The sequence below is a fragment of the Perognathus longimembris genome, chromosome 2 (genome assembly GCF_023159225.1).
Source record: "Perognathus longimembris pacificus isolate PPM17 chromosome 2, ASM2315922v1, whole genome shotgun sequence".
NCBI classification, from domain to species: Eukaryota; Metazoa; Chordata; class Mammalia; order Rodentia; family Heteromyidae; genus Perognathus; species Perognathus longimembris.
In genome coordinates this window covers 100,282,008-100,303,271 of record NC_063162.1, presented here as the reverse complement: position 1 = coordinate 100,303,271, position 21,264 = coordinate 100,282,008, and the positions used below count along the sequence as shown (strand labels likewise).

The 21,264-nt window shown below is 38.2% G+C and overlaps 2 protein-coding genes across 4 annotated transcripts; one reads left to right on the top strand and one right to left on the bottom strand.

Moving 5' to 3' along the window:
* Window positions 1–6,180: 6,180 nt before the first annotated feature.
* Window positions 6,181–12,720, bottom strand: Thap5 (THAP domain containing 5). Of its 2 annotated transcripts, XM_048339782.1 has the most exons (3): window positions 12,521–12,720; window positions 8,805–8,997; window positions 6,181–8,168 (listed from the first exon to the last, which is right to left on the bottom strand). In XM_048339782.1, the coding sequence occupies exons 1-3, from the start codon at window positions 12,598–12,600 to the stop codon at window positions 7,278–7,280; spliced, it is 1,164 nt and encodes a 387-aa protein (XP_048195739.1). In that variant the 5' UTR covers window positions 12,601–12,720; the 3' UTR covers window positions 6,181–7,277. The 2 variants fall into 2 exon arrangements, with proteins under 2 accessions (XP_048195739.1, XP_048195740.1); XM_048339783.1 differs by lacking the exon at window positions 12,521–12,720 and having other exon boundaries at window positions 8,786–8,904.
* Window positions 12,721–12,831: 111 nt separating this feature from the next.
* Dnajb9 (DnaJ heat shock protein family (Hsp40) member B9) lies at window positions 12,832–18,006 on the top strand. 2 transcript variants are annotated; one of them, XM_048339785.1, is made up of 3 exons: window positions 12,832–12,972; window positions 15,520–15,746; window positions 16,494–18,006. In XM_048339785.1, exons 2-3 carry the CDS (start codon window positions 15,530–15,532, stop codon window positions 16,940–16,942), a joined length of 666 nt encoding a protein of 221 aa, XP_048195742.1. In that variant the 5' UTR covers window positions 12,832–12,972; window positions 15,520–15,529; the 3' UTR covers window positions 16,943–18,006. The 2 variants fall into 2 exon arrangements, with proteins under 2 accessions (XP_048195742.1, XP_048195741.1); XM_048339784.1 differs by having other exon boundaries at window positions 12,879–13,030.
* The last annotated feature ends 3,258 nt before the right edge of the window (window positions 18,007–21,264 follow it).

The following is a 21,264-nucleotide window of genomic DNA, read 5'->3' as shown; positions in this document are numbered from 1 at the left end:
GGCCTCATGTATACGAGGCAAGCCCTCTTGCCACTAGGCCATATCCCCAGCCCAACATCTACTTCTTAACTCCTTCTAAAATAGGAAAAATAGTGATCAACCAAGCTATACTTTGACTAGGACTGTTTAATAATTATGCATACCTTTCTCTCATTTCCCCCAGTTGTCAGTTTAAAGCTAAAGCTCATGTTTGTACTTCAAAGGATGGCTGAAATACCTTCCCAATGGAATGACCATGCCATGTAACAAAATCTTTCTCTGTCCTTTATTATATCTTTATTTGGCATGTAGGGCCAAATGGTTGTTGGATCTTAACACGTGGAACTCAGGAGATTGGGAGGAGGAGTCTAAAAGCTATGGCTTCATTTTCAGAATGGCAAATGGGCAGCAACTTCAACTTAGAGACACCAGCTTCAGTAACTCCCAAGAGAGTCAAAGTTTTGAATACAATGCAAATTCTTAGATGGTATCTATTTGGTCACCTTCATCCATTATCTTAATTACTACTATAGCTTCTACACCACTTGTTACTTCACCTTGTACTTTTGTTATGCAGATGAATTATTTGGTAAACCTCTTGAGTCAATCTCTGGTAGTTTCTAAATTTTCCTTTTCAACTTCTCTTAGTCTCCAAATGGAAAAGAATTGAAGTCTCACTCTAGACTAGGATCTGGCTAAGGAAATACAGTGGCTGGTTGGATGTAGACCACTAGATCCATACCAGCAATGTGGCTGTTTCATTTTCTTATGATTTGTGTATTCACTGAAGTAGCACTATAATTCACCCCTCCCCTAATTTCACTTTGCATTCACAATTTGGCTTAAGAGGGCTAGCTTTTAGCTTGTCTCAGCTTTAGCATGACACAAACAGAGCTTTGTCATTTCTAGCCTTTGATTTAAAATTAGAGATTCTTTCACTTAAACTTACAGGCTACTGTAGGATTATTAACAGATCCAATTTAATGTAATCTCAGGGAATAGGGGAGACAATGGACTGGTCAGCCAATGGAGCAGTCAGAACACATACATAAACCAATTAAATGTACCAAAACAATGGGAATGGTAATGAAACTGAGGTTTTAGACCCCAGGCCCAAACTGCAGGAGTTCCACATTAGGTCTGGCACTTGCTCCATATATAAAATAACAAGACATGGTGAGCAGGGAGCCAGTGGCTTACACCTGTAATCTTATGTACTCAGGAGGCTGAGATCAAAACCAGCCTAGTCAGAAAGTCTGAGACTCTGAGCCTTGGGGTGAGGATGGGGTAAAACTGACATGATTTTCTTGCTGGCTATAAACAGAATGTGTCCAGCTTTTAGATCTTGCCATGATCCTGTAGTCATGCTTCAAAGCTAACAAGGTAGTTTGAGTCATTGTATTGCATCTCACTGACTCCATCCAAAAAAAGGTTCTCTACCTTTAAGGACTCAAGTAGTTAGACTGGGTCCACCAGATAATCCAGGCTGATCTTCCTGTCTCAAGGTCTGTAACCTTAATTACACCTGAAGAGTACCTTACCTATTGCAGATTCTGGAAATCAGTTTGTAGATGTCTTAGTGTGGGGGTGGGAGGCTGATGATGAAGTTAGGTTTATAATGCCTAATTTTACATGCAAATCTAATGATTTCATATGAACTCTTTCATCTCCACCTACTCCTCTTTAACCGAAAGATGTTATTCAAATCATGAGAATGAAATCTAAGCATAGGTGATCTTTACAGTTAATTTCATATAAAGGGTAATCATTTTAATTAACATTTTATCTTTAACTTTCAAACATCTTAGTTTAATAAAGCAGGTGAATCTATTAGATATTGACACTGATATTATTTAACTTACTTTTTCAAAAAATGAAATCTACTATTACTCCTTGTCTCCCTAGATGCAACTATATCAAAATCAATGTTTTTAAGTATATATGCAACATATATATGCATATACTATTTTGTTCATTTAAAATTTTAAGTAATACTGAGTTATGAAACCTTTTGCCACCTAAGAATTTTTTCTAATATTGTGTACATAGTTATTCATGTTGATACATTAAGTCTATTCATTTTAGGTTTGTGAACAATTCATTGTTTTGGATATAAAAGTCTCTTAGCATAAGCTGACAAAAGTAATGCCATAAATCGTGTGGCTTAAATAACAAAAGCTATTTTCTCACTGATTGAAAGTCCAAGATCAGCATCCTGTTGGTTAGGGTTTTTTTTTTTTTTTATTTTTGCCAGTCCTGGGGTTTGAAGTCAGGGCCTGGGCAATGTCCCTGAGCTTCTTTTATCTCAAGGCTAGAATTCTACCATAGTGAGCCACAGTGCCACTTCCAGCCTTTTCTGTTTATGTGGTACTGAGGAATCCAACCCAGGGCTTCATACATAATAGGCAAGCACTCTACCACTAAGCTACATTCCCAGTCCTTGGTCAGGTTCTTGCAGTGAAGAGGGCAAAGAGCTCTCTGAATTCTCTTCTCATGAATACACTAATCCTACCTATAAGGTTTCCACCTATATGACCTCATTTAATTACTTCCTTGAAGGCCTATCTCCAAATACAGTCAACCTGAGAACTGGTGCTTCAAAGTAGCACTGATTAGAGGAGACTACAATTCAGCCCAAGGTCAGGAATGTGAGTTTTCTCAATAAAGCATGTGATAAGATTTTGAAGTAAGGAGATTCTTAGCTTGGGAGAGAAGGTAGGGGCAGAGGGAGGGTTCAGGAAAATTTGAACATGGAAACATAAAGGTACTATAGCGGGGCTGGGGGTATGGCCTAGTGGCAAGAGTGCTTGTCTGGTATACATGAGGCCCTGGGTTCAATTCCCCAGCACCACATATACAGAAAATGGCCAGAAGTGGCGCTGTGGCTCAAGTGGCAGAGTGCTAGCCTTGAGCAAAAAGAAGCTAGGGACAGTGCTCAGGCCCTGAGTCCAAGCCCCAGGACTGGCAAAAAAAAAAAAAAAAAGGTACTATAGCAAACAACACAGCAGAACCCATTTGAATTTATATTTATGAGTTTGGAACAGAAAAGTAAAAAAAAAAAATCTGAGTTCAACTAGGAATGAATTTAAGCACATGAGAACAGATGGACAAGCTATGCTTTTGAAAGTTTTTACCGAGAATGATGATAGACAATAACAAGAGTAAGAATAGACATGAACATAGAAAGGTGTTTGTTTCATAATTTATTGTTGTATAATTATCTATTTCAAAACTATCAGATTAAAACAAGCATTTTATTTTGGCCTTGAGGCATCTGAGAAGTTGTATTTTGTGTGCTCTGGAGCAGCTGATGCTCAAGAATCAGTTTCTAACATGGTTTCTAATGATAGTCTCATTCTTCAGAGCCTTTCCATGTGGCCTGGGTTTTCCCAGAATGACCTTACATGGTATCTGGCCTTCTAAGAGGAAGTGTTCCAAAGAAAACATGGAAGATGTAAAACCAGTTAAAGGCCAAGTCTGGAACTGCAAGTGTCAGTTTTACTATACTTTACAGGTCAAATCAGTCACAGAACCTACCCAGATTCAAGGGGATACCACTTATTGATAGGGAAACCACAAGTCCATGATGCAGATGAGGGTAAATATAGAAAAAATCCTCTCAAAAACCTTACAGTCTAGTGAAAGAGGTAGTTACTGTTATCATCATGATATAAAGAGTAAATAGTGTTATAAATAAAAGTCCAAGCCAGCATGGTGGTACATAATTCTCAGCACTCAGGAGGCTAAGGCAAGAAAATCTTGAGTTAGAGGTTAATCAGGGCTACTACATACAGTGCAGTATCACAAAACCTAAAACAACTAACCAACCAAAAAGATAAGAACAAAAAACAAAGCCCTGTATGAACATAAAGGAAACAATTTTGAGTGGAAAACAGGTATAAAATTTCAATGAAGTTGAAATATAATTTTTGTTTTTTTTCAGTCCTAGGGCTTGGACTCAGGGCTTGAGCACTGTCCCTGGCTTCTTTTTGCTCAAGGCGAGCACACTATCACTTGAGCCACAGGGCCACTTCTGGCCTTTTCTATATATGTAGTGCTGAGGAATCAAACCTAGGGCTTCATATATACAAGGCGAGCATCTTGCCACTAGGCCATATTCTCAGCCCTAAAATATTTTTTTTTGTTGTTGTTCGTGGGGCTTGAACTCTGGGTCTGGGTGCCGTCCCTGAGCTCTTCAGCTCAAAGCAAGCACTCTAGCCACTTAATTGGAGATAAGAGTCCCATGGATTTTCCTACCTGAGCTGGCTTTGAACCATGATTCTCAGATCTCAGCCTCCTGAGTAGCTAGGATTACAGGTGTGGTTAATTGAAATATAATTTTTTGGCGGTGGGAGTAATCTGAGCACTGTCCTTGGCTTCTTTCTTTTCTAGCATTCTACCACTTGAGCCACAGAGCCACTTCTAGCTTTTTCAGAATATGTGGTGCTGAGGAATCGAACCCAGATCTTCATGTATGCCAGGCAAGCATTCTACCACTAAGCCATATTCCTAGCCCTGAAATATAATTTTTAATCTGTTTTTTTTTTGCCAGTCCTGGGGCTTGGACTCGGCCTGAGTGAGCACTGTCCCTGGCTTCTTTTTGCTCAAGGCGCTTAACACTCTGCCACTTGAGCCACAGCGCCACCTCTGGCCGTTTTCTGTATATGTGGTGCTGGGGAATTGAACCCAGGGCCTCATGTATACGAGGCAAGCACTCTTGCCACTCACTAGGCCATATCCCCAGCCCCTGAAATATAATTTTTATAGACTAAATTTAGGGAATAAAATAGTCAGACACAAGGACAGACATCTGTCTGTCATGTTTGGGAAACACTAAAAAATCTAATGTGGGGAGAACAGAGGAGAATTAAAAAATCAGAGATCATGGATATTATGGTAAGTTTAGCTTCATTTTGTAGGCATTAAGAGAATAATTTGAGATTTCTAAGGTAGAAAATGAAATAGAAGGTGGGGTGATAGCATCTATAGTTTAGGTAAAAAGCGAACAGCAAAATCCAGGATGATATGAAGATGAAGGACTAATATATGCAAGATTTGCTAATAAGCTCTTGTAATAATTCAAATAATAAAAGCAGGCCCCAAACTGCAAATATACCTAAGAGGTTAATTACGTTAGACAATATCTTCAATTGATTATAGCTAAGACAACAAAGGATCTTGTATATGTATACGTCTTTTATTATCTTTAAGTAGTTGTCATTTAACAAAGCACTTATGTATATAATGTATCTTGATCAATGTCACTCCTTTCAACAAGTATCTTAAATACCTATCATTTATTAGGTCTAAAAGAATACAGCTAGATACATAATTTCTGTGAAATTTGTGACTTCAAATAGTATTTATTTTAAATTTCATGCAAAGTAGGACACTTAATTTTAAGCATGCCCCCATGGTCACCTAATTAAAATAGCTCTATATTTATTATTATGTGGGCACACAGTTCAACATCAATTAATTTTGTTTTCCAGACAAAACTAAGTGAAATGCATTTATAAAACATTTGTGATTCTGAATCACAGATTCTGAACTTTTTATTGAGCACCCCCTATTTTCCAAGTCCCCCAAAATGTTTCTTACTTTATCATATTTAAAAAAATGGTGAAACTATTTAAGAGACTCATAAGACATTGTTTCAACACGATAAGCAATTCAATTATACTGAAAAAATTTCTAGGACTATACATGTATTTTTTTTTTTTTTTTTGGCCAGTCCTGGGGCTTGGACTCAGGGCCTGAGCACTGTCCCTGGCTTCTTCCCGCTCAAGGCTAGCACTCTGCCACTTGAGCCACAGCGCCGCTTCTGGCCGTTTTCTGTATATGTGGTGCTGGGGAATCGAACCTAGGGCCTCGTGTATCCGAGGCAGGCACTCTTGCCACTAGGCTATATCCCCAGCCCCTATACATGTATTTTTTAATTTCTATTCTTTTTTTTTTTTTTTTTTTTTTGGTCATGGGGCTTGAACTCCGGGCCTGGATGCTATTCCTGAGCCCTTCAGCTCAAGGATAGCGCTCTACCACTTGAGCCACAGAGCCACTTCCAGTTTTCTGGAGGTTAATTGGAGATAAGAGTCTCACAGATTTTCCTGCCCAGGCTGGCTTTGAACCACAATCTTCAGATTTCAACTTCCTGAGTAGCTAGTATTACAGGCGTGAGCCACCGGTACCTAGCTCAATTTCTATTCTTCTATTCTATTTCTACAGTTTGCTTTTACAGTTATTTTTCTTAAATTCAGTATGGATATAAATAGTATATTTATAACACTACATCTTCCCTAAGAGAACAACTTCTTCCTAAGGTCAACATTGCTTACTTATAATTTCTTCCTTATAAATTTTTGTAAAATATGCAGAAGAGGGAATGTATAATATTAAGTATAACCACTCCTATTTTGGATTTAAAAAATGACAGGCACACATTTTAAAAAGCATACCAATTATGAAATATACACAAATTATGATTTCTAAAATAGACATACATAATTTAAAATTGGTACAAATATTACTTTATAAGTACAGGATGCTGAAAAATTTAAATGACTATATTCTAATGGCCATTTATATATAAAGTATTGAAATATCTATTTTCTCAAAAGTTAAAAGTACTCTTCTCAGAGCTGAGTTCAACTGCAATAAAATTATAGTAGTATTTTTCTTTATATTATAGATATGTAACCAGAAAAATGGTTAAATAATAAAGCATATTGAGGATATTCCAACAGTTAATATCAAATTCTATCCATCTTCTGTATATTCTTGTAGAAAATGTTTTAATAAAGGAAGAGAAGGAACTATACAGAAACAGACTCACGTCTATTAGCGGTCTACTAATTACCCTTATTTACAAAATACAATTAGGGGATGAAGCTTAATATCTATCAACCACTTCCTGCACAAAGCTAAGCAAAAACTGTACCACTGGTCTCCATTACCAGTCCTTGGAGGTGCAATCTTAACAGTAGCTTGCCTAAGTCATATGCTAATGGTAGAACTGGGATTGATCTATTTGGGGCTTTTTTGATCATATCTTTCCTTTCTCATTTTATGACTATCCCTTATGGTATTTATTCACTATGATTATACTATAATTTGGAAAAGTATCAAGTCAGCCCTACAACTCTCCAGTTTTCTTCTGTAGGCATTACAGAAACTAGAATGCAGTTCATAACAACTTTCATAGCTTCCTTAAGATAAAAACTATCTGTAGGAGAAAGCTCACTTTATGTAGAATTTGGTTTAGTTAGAAAAAGCTTCTATAGACTTAAAATTTTTTTACTCTATATCATAGTGACTTCATATGTTGTGAAGTGATTTTCTATAATCTTGATATTTTCTTCAGATAGCCAGTTTTCTTGTTTTAGCTGGCTTATAAGAGCTTCCAAAGACTTCAATCTTCCTAGAGTGTGTTGCTCTTGTAACTCAAGAAGAGTTATCTTTGAATTCAGCTTAGAGACTTTTTGCCAAAGATGTTCCTTATTTATGTCTTGTCTGCAGTAAGAGTGTTCAGTCTGTAAAATGTTTACACTATGGTCGATATCTTTATATAAGGAGTCTTCAATGTCTATGTCTTCCATTCCTATGGTTTCATTTTGGGCTAAGATAGAAGAATTAGCTGCAGGTTTAAAATTTTCTGTGGGTACAAAAATGGCAAGAATAGATTCTTTATTTGTGCTTAATTCTTCAACTGTACTGATTAAGAATTGGTTTTCCTGTACTGCCTTAATTTCAATGGAATTAGGACTAACAAGATGACTGGTAGTTATTTCAAGTACTTCTTGGGTTTCCAAAGACTGGTGAGTACCTTCTGAATTTGAAGTTGTTAAAGTAATAGTTGTAGAATTTAGATTCTCATAAGATGTGTGAAAATCACTTACACCTAAGTCTTGGTTAATGGATGTTTCCAAGACAGAATTTGTTTTTTCAGTATCTTGTTTAATCAGATTAAGAGTTAATATGTTAGTTTGCATATTTCCTATTTTAGGAGCTGGTGGCTTCAATGTGGCAGGCAAATCAAGTACATCTGTGTGTTCACGGAGCATATCTATTTTAACTGTATTTTTCTTTGCTTCATTTGATGCAAATGACTCTTCGGGCTTGGCTTTTAGACACATTTCTTTCTCATCACCAATTTTTTTCTTCTGAGATTCTTTTTTACAAGATTCTTTTCCCTAGAAAACAATATTTCAAATTCTAAAAAGGATACACTTGTAGACTTACTCTCTTACCAGTACTAAGTTTGAGCAATATATTGGTCTGGCAAACTTATTTACACTGTTCTAAGTACATTAACAACTTAAATATACCTTAAAGTATTTTTAAAAAAATCCAGTTGAAGCTGGGCACTGGTGGCTCATGCCTATAATCCTAGCTGCTCAGGAGGCTGAGACCTGAGGACTGTGGTTCAAAGCTAGCAGACAAGAAAGTTCATTGGACTCTTATCTCCAATTAACCACAAAAAGCCACCAGTAGAGCAGTGGCTCAAGTGGTAGTATGCCAGCACTGTGCAGAAAAGCTCAGAGATAGCACCTTAGCTCGGAGCTGAAGCCCCACAACCAACAAAATAGAAACAAAACCCTCCAGTTGACATATGATAGAGTAATTTCAGCTTATTTAAATGACCAATAAGAAAAGCTTACCCATTAATTTACTTTAAAATTTTCAAAAATGTAGTATTATTTTTAGAACAAAATATTCTCAAGTATTTGTCTTCCTAACAGTAATCTGTATCTCTTACTATCTAATCACCTGTCAATGTGGATATGCCACCCGGTTCCGCATTACCCGCCTCTCCACTATTCCAATACCTGATAGTCTTCAGGCAAAGAAAATATTGTTGGAATTGCAGTTTGTTTTAAATAACGGATACCCCATCTGATGTCAAGAGAGTCAGGAGTAAAATGGTCACTACACAGGAACTGGTATTTACTGGGAACCCAAGAATCTCGTTTCATATTCTTTAACCATTTTTCAAGTCTTTCTTTGTCATGAAGAGGAAATCTGAAATTAGAAAAAGAAAAACAACAAAAACTTTGTCTTACAATATATCCATATAACCTATTTGCCCCATGCTCCAAAAGCAAGTCCATGATGTCTATCAAATGAGAGCATCTGGGGCTGGAAATATGGCCTAGTGGTAAAGTGCTCGCCTCATATACTTCGAAGCCCTGGGTTTGATTCCTCAGCACCACATATATGGAAAAAGCCGGAAGTGGCGCTGTGGCTCAAGTGGCAGAGTGCTAACCTTGAGCAAAAAGAAGCCAGAGACAATGCTCAGGCCCTGAGTTCAAGCCGCAGGACTGGCAAAAAAAAAAAAAAAAAAAAACCCAAACAAATCAAATGAGAGCATCTTTATGATAATGACTATGCAGCCAAAGCTTTGTTCTGATAGATTGGAACACATAATTCACAGTTCCTTTAAGGAAAATACATTACTTCAAAGAATCCACTTTTGTTATGTAATTTGCTTAAAACTAGAACACTGTTATAAATTCCCTATAAGTTTCCATCCAATTGGGTTTCATATATAGCCCAGGGTGGTTTCAAATTCTCCATATTGTTGCCTCAATTTATATTAGTATTCTTAAAATAAGTAGATGCTAATTCACACAAATCAGCTGAATAAAACTATTAATATATTTATGTATACATATATTTACTAGCATTTGCTTCACCTGTATGTAATTTAGTTTGCTTCTAGACTTCTGTAACAGACTAGGATCTCTAAATTTTAAGTTCTAAAATATGAACTCCAATGCAAAAAAAAAAAAAAAGCACTACATTAAAGAGGTCAGACTCGAAAGGTTTGGCACCACAAACCTATAATCCTGCCAACTAGTTAGGTTGAGGCAGAAGAATTATGAGTTGGGAGGGTCTAAAAAACAAGAGGAAAACATCAAGACTAGACTCATATTAAGTAAATGATATTTAATCTAGTGATATTCTAATAAAAAACATATACTATATAATTTCCTGTTTTCATAGTAATGTGGTATAGATATTATATATTCTTTCCCATCCCAATTGGATTTGTGCATTGTACATCTTATGCTTTATAGAAAAGTCTCCAAATTTAGACAAGTTTATAAGATTCTAGGGGAAAAGAATCCATGTACATTTTAGGACATAATTTTTAACACTAACACCTTAAGTTACCAAACCCTTGAAAAGTATACTTTGTGAATATATATCTCCTCCATCCTCATCAAGCTAGAGCCTTGTATTTGTATTTTACCTCTTAGCTGCACCTTCTTTGTGCATATTTTTATTGGTAACTGAACTTCCCTGCTTTCCTCAACCAATAAGAAATCTCCTGGAGTGTCTCCTAAACCATGTTAGTTGTTTATAGTCTTTATTCTATTTTTTTTGTGTGATTGTTTCACTGTTGTATGCAATTCCCTCAAGTACATAAGATAGCAACAGAATAAGATATATATATATACATACATATATATATATATATATATATTTTTTTTTTTAAGATGGATCTTGCTTTGTAGTCCAGGCTGGTCTTAATCTTACTCTCCTCCTGCCTCAGCTTCTCAATGTCTGGGATTACAGGTATGAGCCCATAGCATAAACTGAACATTTTAGGCTATAAATTTATGGTATGCCTTAGTATAATGTTAATACGAGCAAATTTGATTCTTCAAGATTAAGAGAATAAAATCAATTTTTATTTTGTGAATTACACATGCATTAAAAACCCATTAAATAATCTCATTTTAAATTTACATTTTGAGGAAAAAAATTTATAATTCATTGGACATTTTTCCTCCTTTGTGTTTTTTTTTTTTTTTGCCAGTCCTGGGGCCTTGAACTCAGGGCCTGAGCACTGACCCTGGCTTCTTGCCAGAGTGTCACTTCTAGCCGTTTTCTATATACCTGGTGCTGGGGAATCAAATCCAGGGCTTCATGTATCCGAGACAAGCACTCTTGCCTCTAGGCCATATCCCCAGCCTGACATTTTTTCTCCTTAAAAACAATACCATTGTGGTCCACAAAACTTCAATTTTGGAGTGGGGGTTCTGGATTATTTCTCCCCAAATCCAAGGCCAAATAGAGAAATGATATTTTGCTACAAACCTTCTCAAAGCTAGAACCATTAATATCCTAGTATTTGCCTTCCAATGGACCAGGGCTTAGGTTTATTTCTCCTAAAATATGTCTACATCTTGCAAAATGGATTCAAGGAAGCTGATCATGGAAAAATTACACGAATTTCTAGGGAATTACTAGGGTTTATCCGTCGTCTTTTCCCCATTACTTGAGATAAGGGGAAGCATCCAACCACTAGTAAATAACAACTTCATGATTACACTCAAAGGAGATTTACTAAATAATGAGAAAAAAAAAGATAACTAGGTTAGCTCTAGTTGAAACGATTTTTATTAAATGTTATAAAAAGGAAATGGGGGAGGGGCTGGAGGCATGGCTCAGTTGGTACAGTGCAAGCCAATGAGCAAAAGGGTCAGGTGACAGATTTAAATCCAGGTCTAGGATCAAAAAAAAAAAAAAAAAAAAGAGGCGGGGGTGGAGGTGGGGGTAGCCTGTGGCTCACTCCTGTAATCTTACTACTCCGGAGGCTGAGGCAATTCTAAACCAGCCCAGGCAGGAAAATCTGTGAACCTCTTATCACCAATTAACCACCAGAATACTGGCAGTGGTGCTGTGGCTTAAAGTGGTAGAACGCTAGTCTTGAAGGAATAAAGCTCAGGGAGAGTGCCCGGCCAAGTTCAAGCCCCATGACCAAAACAACGAAAAAGGGAAATGAAATATTTAAGCTAATTTTCATATATATATACTATGCTTGTTCTTAACAAAAGTTCTATTATTTCTGCTTTACAAATTTAAGATATGAAGCACTGAGAGTTTAATTTGCTGGTCATTCCGTTACAAAGTAATGGAACCTGCATTTGGAACCACAGATCCCAAATTACACAACATCGCTTCCCTATCTTTCTGAATACAAATCAGTATTCATACGGTTTGACGTAAGTATTTCGTAGTTTTAGCCACCCAGAAGAAGTTTACTTGTTCTATTCTCTTTACTAATCAGGAGTATATACACCTCCGGGCAGTTAACATGTTAAAATTCTGGGTATGACTCAGACTTTTCAAGGTTACTAATCTATTTTTTTGTTTGTTTTATTGGGGGGAGGGGATGGAATTAACTTGTAAAAACTGTGCAGCTTTGCACCTCCTCACTTATCAGGTAAGATGCACCTTAAAGCGTGGTTAGTGGAGTTCAATTAAAGGTTATGCGAGGTTCAATAAAGGCTCCAGGAACCACGACCGCTGAGCGCTGTACAAACTTTCTTGTTTTAACACTTAAAACTGGCGTGCTCACAATCACACTAAATTCTGTCCTTCGCGTCCTGCTCCCGCGCGGAGACCCCTAGGTCTAGGGAGTTGAGGCCTCACTTAGAGAACAGGTAAGAGATACCTGGGCCCTGGCTCCAAAGACCACAGGACCAGGGCTTAAAATGGTGAAGCTGACGCATAGGTCTACAAGCTGACTTACGGGTAAAAGCTCAACTTCCGGTCTTTATTGTTCCGTCCCCTGCGATTCTTACAGCATATCGCAGCGCAATAGCGGGGCATCACTAGGGTAAGGGCCTGGGGTGACCCCCGTTGGCAAAGGGCGCAGACCAGGCCAGGGCGCTTAGGCGGGTCTGCGAGTCCAGACTGCCCGCGCCAATGCGCCGGCGTCGGAACCTTCCATTCACTTCCGCCGCGGTGGGTATAGGAGCCGCCCCTTTCGGGGGTGTGGCAGGAAGTGACGCGAGGACCGAGCGGCAACAACAGTTTTCCACGTGCGCGTAGGGCGCCGGAGTCAGGTGGTGAGGCGGGAACCAATGGGGAAGCGTTTCGTGTAGGTCTTCTCCTGAGGTGGAGGCGCCAGCCTGGGACGCCCGCCAGTAGGGAGCGGGCTGAGAGGGGACGCGGAGGCATCTTCGGCTCCGGGCGCGAGAAGTCAGTGTGCCAGTGACCGTGAGGCGTGCGTCGGCTCCGAGAGGCCGCGGAGGCCGGGGTGGGTGGTCGAGCTCTACACCTGAACGGAGGAGCCGCGCGTGTGCTTCTCCAGGGCCTCGGGTCGGCGGGAGCGGCGGTCGGGGGGAGGAGCGAAGCCGGGGTGGCGCGGACCGTCCGGCCGCCGAGTAGGGTTCGCAGCGTCCCCGCGGTGGTGGCTGGTTTCTGGGGGCGCACCCGGCCTCGGCCGCGACCTCTCCAGTGGCTTTAGGCGGCGAGGTTGGGACGAAGGGACTGTGGGGAGATGGCCGGACCACCTTAGTGCGTTTTGTGCGTTGGGCTGTGTCGCTGGCTTCCTCAACTGTCAGCTTGTCTGAGGACTGGGTCTCGGGCCTCAGGGACCCCAACCGCCGGGGATCGGGAACACACAGAGGCCTAGGTGGTCCAGCTCAGAGGACTACTGGCGCTAGGGAGGAAGGCCCACCCAGGCCCCCCCCGGGAAGGGGGATCGAGAAGCTTCTTTCCTTTTTCCCTTTTTGAAATGAGAAGTCTGTTCAATGGGAAAGTTAACTCACTAAAAATAACACATGTTCGGTTAGCTTGAATCCGTTTATGAAAACCAGTGAGGTGCCTGTGGGTTTAGACCCGCCCTTTGAGTTAGGGAGCTGCCTGCGGGCAATGGGGCAGCCATAGGACAAGTTGGAGGTTGTATTTGATCCTTGATCCTCCTTTGACCGGAGGTTGTACTCGTGACTATGAGTAACTCTGGAAAAAAACTTAATCCACCTGCTAATTAGTAATGCTCAGAAAAGGCCACAGGAGAGTAAGGCAGGCAGTTTCCACGAACCATAGTGCTTTTTCATCAGCCTTGTTATGTCATCAAGGGTTAGTAAGCTCTCCTGTGGAATAGTATTCAAAAAATACGGGGTATTGCATTATGAGTATCAAATCAGAAGATATGTGTTATCCAAAGTCCTATTTCAAAACTTACTAGAGCATTTTCAGGGTAAGAGAAGTTGTGTAACTACTGAGAAGTTTTGAGAATACGAATCTAAAGAGAAATCTTAAATTTTTGAAAATATTTATTGTCAAAGTGATGTACAGAGGGGTTACAGTTACGTATGTTAGGCGTATGTATGGGTACATTTCTTGTACTTTTTGTTACCTCCTCCACCTTTCCCTCTCCCCCCATGAGTTGTTCAGTTAGTTTATACCAAATGGTTTTGCAAGTATTGCTTTTGGAGTCGTTTGTCTTTTTATCCTTTGTCTCTCGATTTTGATATTCCTTTCACTTCCCTAGTTCTAATAGCAGTATATACAGTATCCAGGGTACTCAGATGAGATACAGTGATAGCAGGGGTACATTCACAGGAAGGGGATACAAGAGGATCATCAACAAAAGAAGCTACGGTTTCACATGGCTTATGAGAAATCTTAAATTCTATTGTATTTTTTTTTAGAACTTGTTTATCCATACAGCTTTTTTTAAAGTAAAGGAATCTTACTGTTACAGGGTTTGTATAACTTCCAAATCGTGTTAATTTTTAGGTTTTTTTTTTTTGGCCAGTCCTGGGGACTGGACTCAGGGCCTGAGCCCTGTCCCTGGCTTCTTCTTGCTCAAGGCTAGCACTCTGCCACTTGAGCCACAGCGCCCCTTCTGGCCATTTTCTGTATATGTGGTGCTGGGGAATCGAACCCAGGGCCTCATGTATATGAGGCAGGCACTCTTGCCACTAGGCCATATCCCCAGCCCCCGTGTTAATTTTTAGAGCAAGTAGAATTGAACAGAGAAACTCCTTCCTTGCCATCACCTTTCTCCTAATAGTCTTGCCAAACAGAATTTTTTTTGATAACTGATTTTTACGAGATATAATAGTTTCATAGCATGCAATCCTAGTTTGAAAGAAAAGTAGAAAATACCACTAATAGTTGGGAGTATTTCAGTTTTCTTCTTAGGAATTCATATTCTGATGCTGAGTGTAGTGATATAGACCTGTAAACCCAGTATTCTAGAAACTGAGATAGGAGGAAGAGGAATTCAAGGCTAACTTCAGCTAAGGGAAACCTTGTGTCAACAAAGAAAGATTCATATTTGAATAATGTCTCTAAATGTCAGAGAAAAAATTCACAAGTTAACTGCCAAGATGGTATGTCTAAATTAGTAGGTATTTTCTCAGGAAAGCACTCATTCAGGTACTTAATTTCATCAGGTGAGCCAAAGACTAAAAGTATAGAATCTTAATTCACAAATACTAACACTGGAAATACAATAGAATGTGTGTATAAAATACCTTTTGAATACTGCATTTAAATTTCTTGTACCGAGGAAGTTTGTTGAGTTTCTTTTAAAAGAAAACCATTTGGTGTAGACAATTGTACAACTGGCGAGGGGCGGGGGGCGGTGAGGGAGGAGGTAATAAGTTGGATAAGAAATGTACTCACTGCTTTACATATGAAACTAATTCCTCTGTACTTCACTTTGACAATATAAAAAAAGAAAAATGTCCTAAAATTAATTCTATAGATAATTTTTCTTCTTTCTTTTTTTAGGGCATTAGAAATGGCTACAACCCAGTCAGTTTTCATCTTTGCAATTTGTATTTTGATGATAACAGAATTAATTCTGGCCTCAAAAAGCTACTATGATATCTTAGGTGTGCCAAAATCTGCATCAGAACGCCAAATCAAGAAGGCCTTTCACAAATTGGCCATGAAGTACCACCCTGACAAAAATAAGAGCCCTGATGCTGAAGCAAAATTCCGAGAGATTGCAGAAGGTAAGTGACTTTTCCTGAGGTCACAAGGGTATAACTATTAAAGAGTATGATGCCAAGAAATCTGTTTGTTTTTGAAAATGTATGGTGATGGGAGGATGAGTGGGATTTACACTTTAGTACGGTGAGAGTCTGCCATTCTTTCTTATAACAAATTGTTTTGTTACTAAGTGAAGGATTAGACAAATTATAACTTATTAGTATATAAAATGTATTGTTTCATTCTTTTATTTATGAAGTCACTTGTTTCTGAGGAAAAGACATTTGAGCACTCAAAATTCTTATTCTAAAATGTTTTGGCTTCATTCCTGTCCTAAAACAAATTACATTTTGCGAACATTGAATAGTTAATGATGGGAGGCTGTAACTGACTAGTGAGTTAGAAATTGAGTTACTTCAACTAGTAAGGAAATGAAAAATCTGAATTCCTATTAACTTCATATTTGATCACTTAATTCTTTAATACTAATATGGCTTTCAGCAGTAATGTTAAAAGTTCTAATGGTTGTGATAGTATCATTTAATAACTACTTGGTATATACTAGAGGTATGACTGTGCTAACTATTGACAAGCTAGCAGTGAATAAGGCAAAGACCTTGCCTAGTATAACTTCTATTTTTAACTTAATTATGTTTGTAGTGTTGTGCTTTTAACTTGTGAGTTGAAATTATGTATTTGGACAGGTTTAAATACATGTAAGTTTGAATGTTTTTCCTTGAATTACTGAAATGTTTTTTTATCTCTTTCAGCATATGAAACTCTCTCAGATGCTAGTAGGCGAAAAGAGTATGATACGCTTGGACACAGTGCTTTTACTAATGGTAAAGGACAAAGAGGTGGAAGTCCTTTTGAGCAGTCATTTAACTTCAATTTTGATGACTTATTTAAAGACTTCAATTTTTTTGGTCAAAACCAAAATACTCGGTCTAAGAAACATTTTGAAAATCACTTCCAGACACGCCAGGATGGTTCCAGTAGACAAAGGCACCATTTCCAGGAGTTTTCTTTTGGAGGTGGATTGTTTGATGACATGTTTGAAGACATGGAAAAAATGTTTTCTTTTAGTGGTTTTGACAACACCAATCAGCACACAGTACAAACTGAAAATCGATTCCATGGATCTAGCAAGCACTGCAGAACTGTCACTCAAAGAAGAGGAAATATGGTTACTACGTACACTGACTGTTCGGGACAATAGTTGGCCCTGTTTTTCTGTTCTCACTAAAACCATCTTGTCTTTTCCTCAGTATCTTTGATGAAAAAAGTTTTCTGTGAACTGCTTTGACAAGTGCATGATTTCACTTACTTTAAGCAATTTGATATAGCTATTACATATATTTAAGTTATTCTGACAAATTCAACATTCAGTAGACAAAATGTAATGTTTTTCTTGGGAATTTTTTTTTTTACAAACAAAAGATAATTCTGCCAAGTCCTTTTTCTTTACCTACTTTTGAGTTCCTAAAAGTAGCCAGATTTATTATTAGAAAGAAAAAAAAGATTGAATTTGGTTGATACCCATTTAAAGATTAAACTTTAAAAGTTATTGTAGAAATGAATTGTGTGAATTTAGATGACTTTTTACAGTGAAACGTTTGCTAATACAAAATTGCATGCTTTGTAGCATCTGACTTCAGTTGCTAAATATATATGAAATTGTATAATTGAGTCATTCAGCAAAGGCGATCAGTATCTTGGTTGATTACCACTGAAAGCTTTAGGAAAGGATGGTTTTATTTTTGCAACAAATCATACCTTTTCTGCAGTAGAATTGGTGTACAGGAAATATAGTCAGTTAAGCAAAAAAAGTTGAAAATTTGTGAAATATTGCCAAGAGATTGTTAGTGTGTTTAGGCCCTGAAAAATGATTTTTTTTTTAAGGTTGAAATCATAGCTACTTATACATTTTTCTCACATTACTTTCTTGTTAACCCTGTAGGTCTTAGTATGAATTTATGTGGTCTTTTTGTGTTTAGTTCTTCCTCTTTGCACTTACCTTGGTCTAGAGATTGCACTTATCTTCATCTAATACCTCATTCTTTTGTAAAACCAGCCAGTAATTTCTGTGCAACCTTATTATGTGCAATATTTTAAAATTCTAAGATGTGTGTACTTTGGTTTTTAGGTAGACTTATTTCTTTAGTTTGGCACTTTTCCACATTATACTCCATATGAGTATTAATCCTATGGATGCATATTAAAACTAGTAATGTCTCATACAACATTGTGTGTGAGTGAGAGAAATATAAATATTTACAATCTGATACTCTCTGTTGTCATTTATTGTTAAACATTACTTACAAATTCCTGAGGTATAGAGGACATACCTACTGGGGCATATGTTGATCATAGATCATATTCTCCATGAAATCTTTTGGTCTGACCTGAAAACTGATAGGTCCTTTTTTTTTTTTATTTTTGTCGTTATCTTCATTCTTACACCTTGGTAGAATAGTGATTTTGTAGCTAATTTTGCTGTTTCCCACCAACTAGTTGGCAGAACTGGTAGTGTTTTGTCACCAGTTCTTTATTATTGAGGTCTGGTTGAAAAAGAGATTAGCTTGGCACTGGTGGCTTTCACCTGTTACCCTAGCTACTGAGGAGACTCAGATCTGAGGGTTGTGGTTTGAAGTTAGCCCAGGCAGAAAAGTCATGGTCAGAGTCTTACCTCCAATTAACCACTCAAAAACGAAGTGGCACTGGCTTAGAGCAGTAGCCTTGAGCAAAGAGCTCTGAGTTCAAGTCCCAGGACTGAAAAAAAGAAACAAAATGATTATGTAAAGCTATAATTATTAATCACCTTGGAATATTACCTCCTATACAGTGTTGAGGAACCTAACACCTTATGCTTGATAGACAAGTATTCTGCCACTGAGCTACATCCTCTACACTTAATTTGAGGATTTGAAAGAAAATGATTTTATTGTATGTTGTATATTTGTTTCCTGGGAGTTTTATCTACTGCTTTTTGCTTGATATTAAGAAAATAACCATACCTTGAATTTGGGGCCAAGGGTCATTTATAGCATACTAGGCAATAATACAAAGCAAAAATGCCTTATTTCTTTCTTTTAAAAAAATAGTAATTATTTATTGTCAAAGTGATGTACAGAGGGGTTACAGTTTTATACATTAGGCCATGGGTACATTTCTTGTACTATTTGTTACCTCCTCCCTCATTCCCCCTCCCCCTTTCCCTCTCCTCCCATGAGTTGTTCAGTTGGTTTATACCAAGTGGTTTTGCAAGTATTGCTTTTGGAGTCGTTTGTCTTTTTATCCTTTGTCTCTTGATTTTTGATATTCCCTTTCACTTCCCTAGTTCTAATACCAGTATATACAGTATCCAGGGTACTCAGATGAGATGCAGTGATAGCATGGGTATAACCACAGGAAGGGGATACAAGTGTACAAGTGGATCATCAACAAAAGAAGCTACCGTTTCACATGGCATGTTGAAAGTAATTACAACAGTGATATAACACTCGTTTCCATAACATGGAGTTCATTTCACTTAGCATCTTATATGTTCATAAGGGCATAGCTATTGGGCTCTTGTGACCCTCTGCTGTGACTAGCCTAAACCTGTGCTAATTATTCCCTATGAGGGAAACTGTAGAGTGAGTCCATGTTTCTCTGGGTCTGGCACACTTCACTTAGTATAATTTTTTCTAAGTTCTTTCACTTCCTTACGAATGGGGCAATGTCATTCTTTCTGATAGAGGCATAAAATTCCATTGTGAGTATGTACCACATTTTCTGGATCCATTCGTCTACTGAGGGGCATCTGGGATGGTTCCATGTTTTAGCTATGACAAATTATGCTGCGATGAACATTGTTGTGCTGGTAAAAATGCCTTATTTTCAAATTAACTTTAGTTGGAACTGTGGCTTGGTATTCAACCTAGCAAGAAGGCACTGATTTCACATCTCAATGGTATTGCTAAAAAACAAATATAAAATTGTACATGTATTGTTCTTGGCATATTGCCCTCTTTTTTCCAAGGCCTGATTTTTTTCCCATCCCCTCCATCTAAATAGATTGTTTTTGTCTGAGACCAGGACTGGACCTTGGTATTTGACACTTGCTTGTGCTCATTGGATGCCACTCTACTTCCTGAGCCATTCCTCCTATCCTGTTGTCTGTCATAACTTTATTAAGAGAAAATGAACTCTGAGTCATATAAACTCTATATATCTTCAGAATATCTAAGCATCTTGATATTCAAGTGAAAGTAATGGAAGAGAAAGTCAGAAAAGTGGAGACATGGTGTGTACAGTTAGATATACAAGCAATTAGACTAGTCAACATGTTCTCCAATAACCTAAATTATTTTGTGATTGTACAGACTGAATATACAAAAACAGAAAATGGGAAACTTCTCTAAGAATAACTGATCACTAGCTTAATCTGGCAGAGTGCCAGAGGCTCACTCATGACGAATCCTAGCTATTAAGTAGGCTGAGATTTGATGATTTAAAGCCAGTATGAATGACTATGTCTTCACCAAAAGCCAGTGCCAGGGTTAGGAATATGGCCTAGTGGTAAAGTGCTCGCCTCATATACATGAAGCCCTGGGTTCAATTCCTCAGCACCACATATATGGAAAAAGCCAGAAGTGGCGCTGTGGCTCAAGTGGTAGAGTGCTAGCCTTGAGCAAAAAGAAGCTAGGGACAGAGCTCAGGCCCTGAGTCCAAGCCCTAGGACTGGCAAAAAAAAAAAAAAAAAAAAAAAGCCAGTGCCACTTTTGAGCGCAGAAGCTCAGGAACAGTACCTGGGCCCTGAGTGCAAGCTCTGGTACCAGCACGGGAAAAAAGAAGAAAAAAAGCTTAATCTCTGTCTCCTATACACATTACATCCTGGGTAAAGTGTGACTTCTTTTTTTTCTGGAACAGGGTTAAATATAATGTTAATATTCATTAGTTATATGGGTAGAGTATTATTGTGACTTTTCCACATTACAATCTTAGCCCCATCATTCTCTCTTGTCCCTTTCCCCCTTCCTAAAACAACTTTATCAGGTTTTGTTGTCTATTTTCACTTGTGCAAACAACTACTCTGAATGTTTTTTATCCTTATGCAAATACTTTCTGCTTGTTAGAGTTTAGTATATCTTGAGTTTGGAGCTATAGGCATGTGATATGATTAGTTCTGTGAATTCATATTTCCCTAGGTCAGGCCAAATGTAGGAATTTGCACATTCTTGTTTTGTTTTGTTTTTTTGCCAGTCCTGGGCCTTGGACTCATGGCCTGAGCACTGTCCCTGGCTTCCTTTTGCTCAAGGCTAGCACTCTGCCACTTGAGCCACAGCGCCACTTCTGGCCATTTTCTGTATATGTGGTGCTGGGGAATCGAACCCAGGGCCTCATGTATACAAGGCAAGCTCTCTTGCCATTAGGCCATATCCCCAGCCTCGGAATTTGCACATTCTTAAAATAATTCATTCATTATTATCTGGGCATGGTGGTCCATGCCTATAATTCCATAATTCACCTTGTAGGACACAGCCTGGGCTATATAGT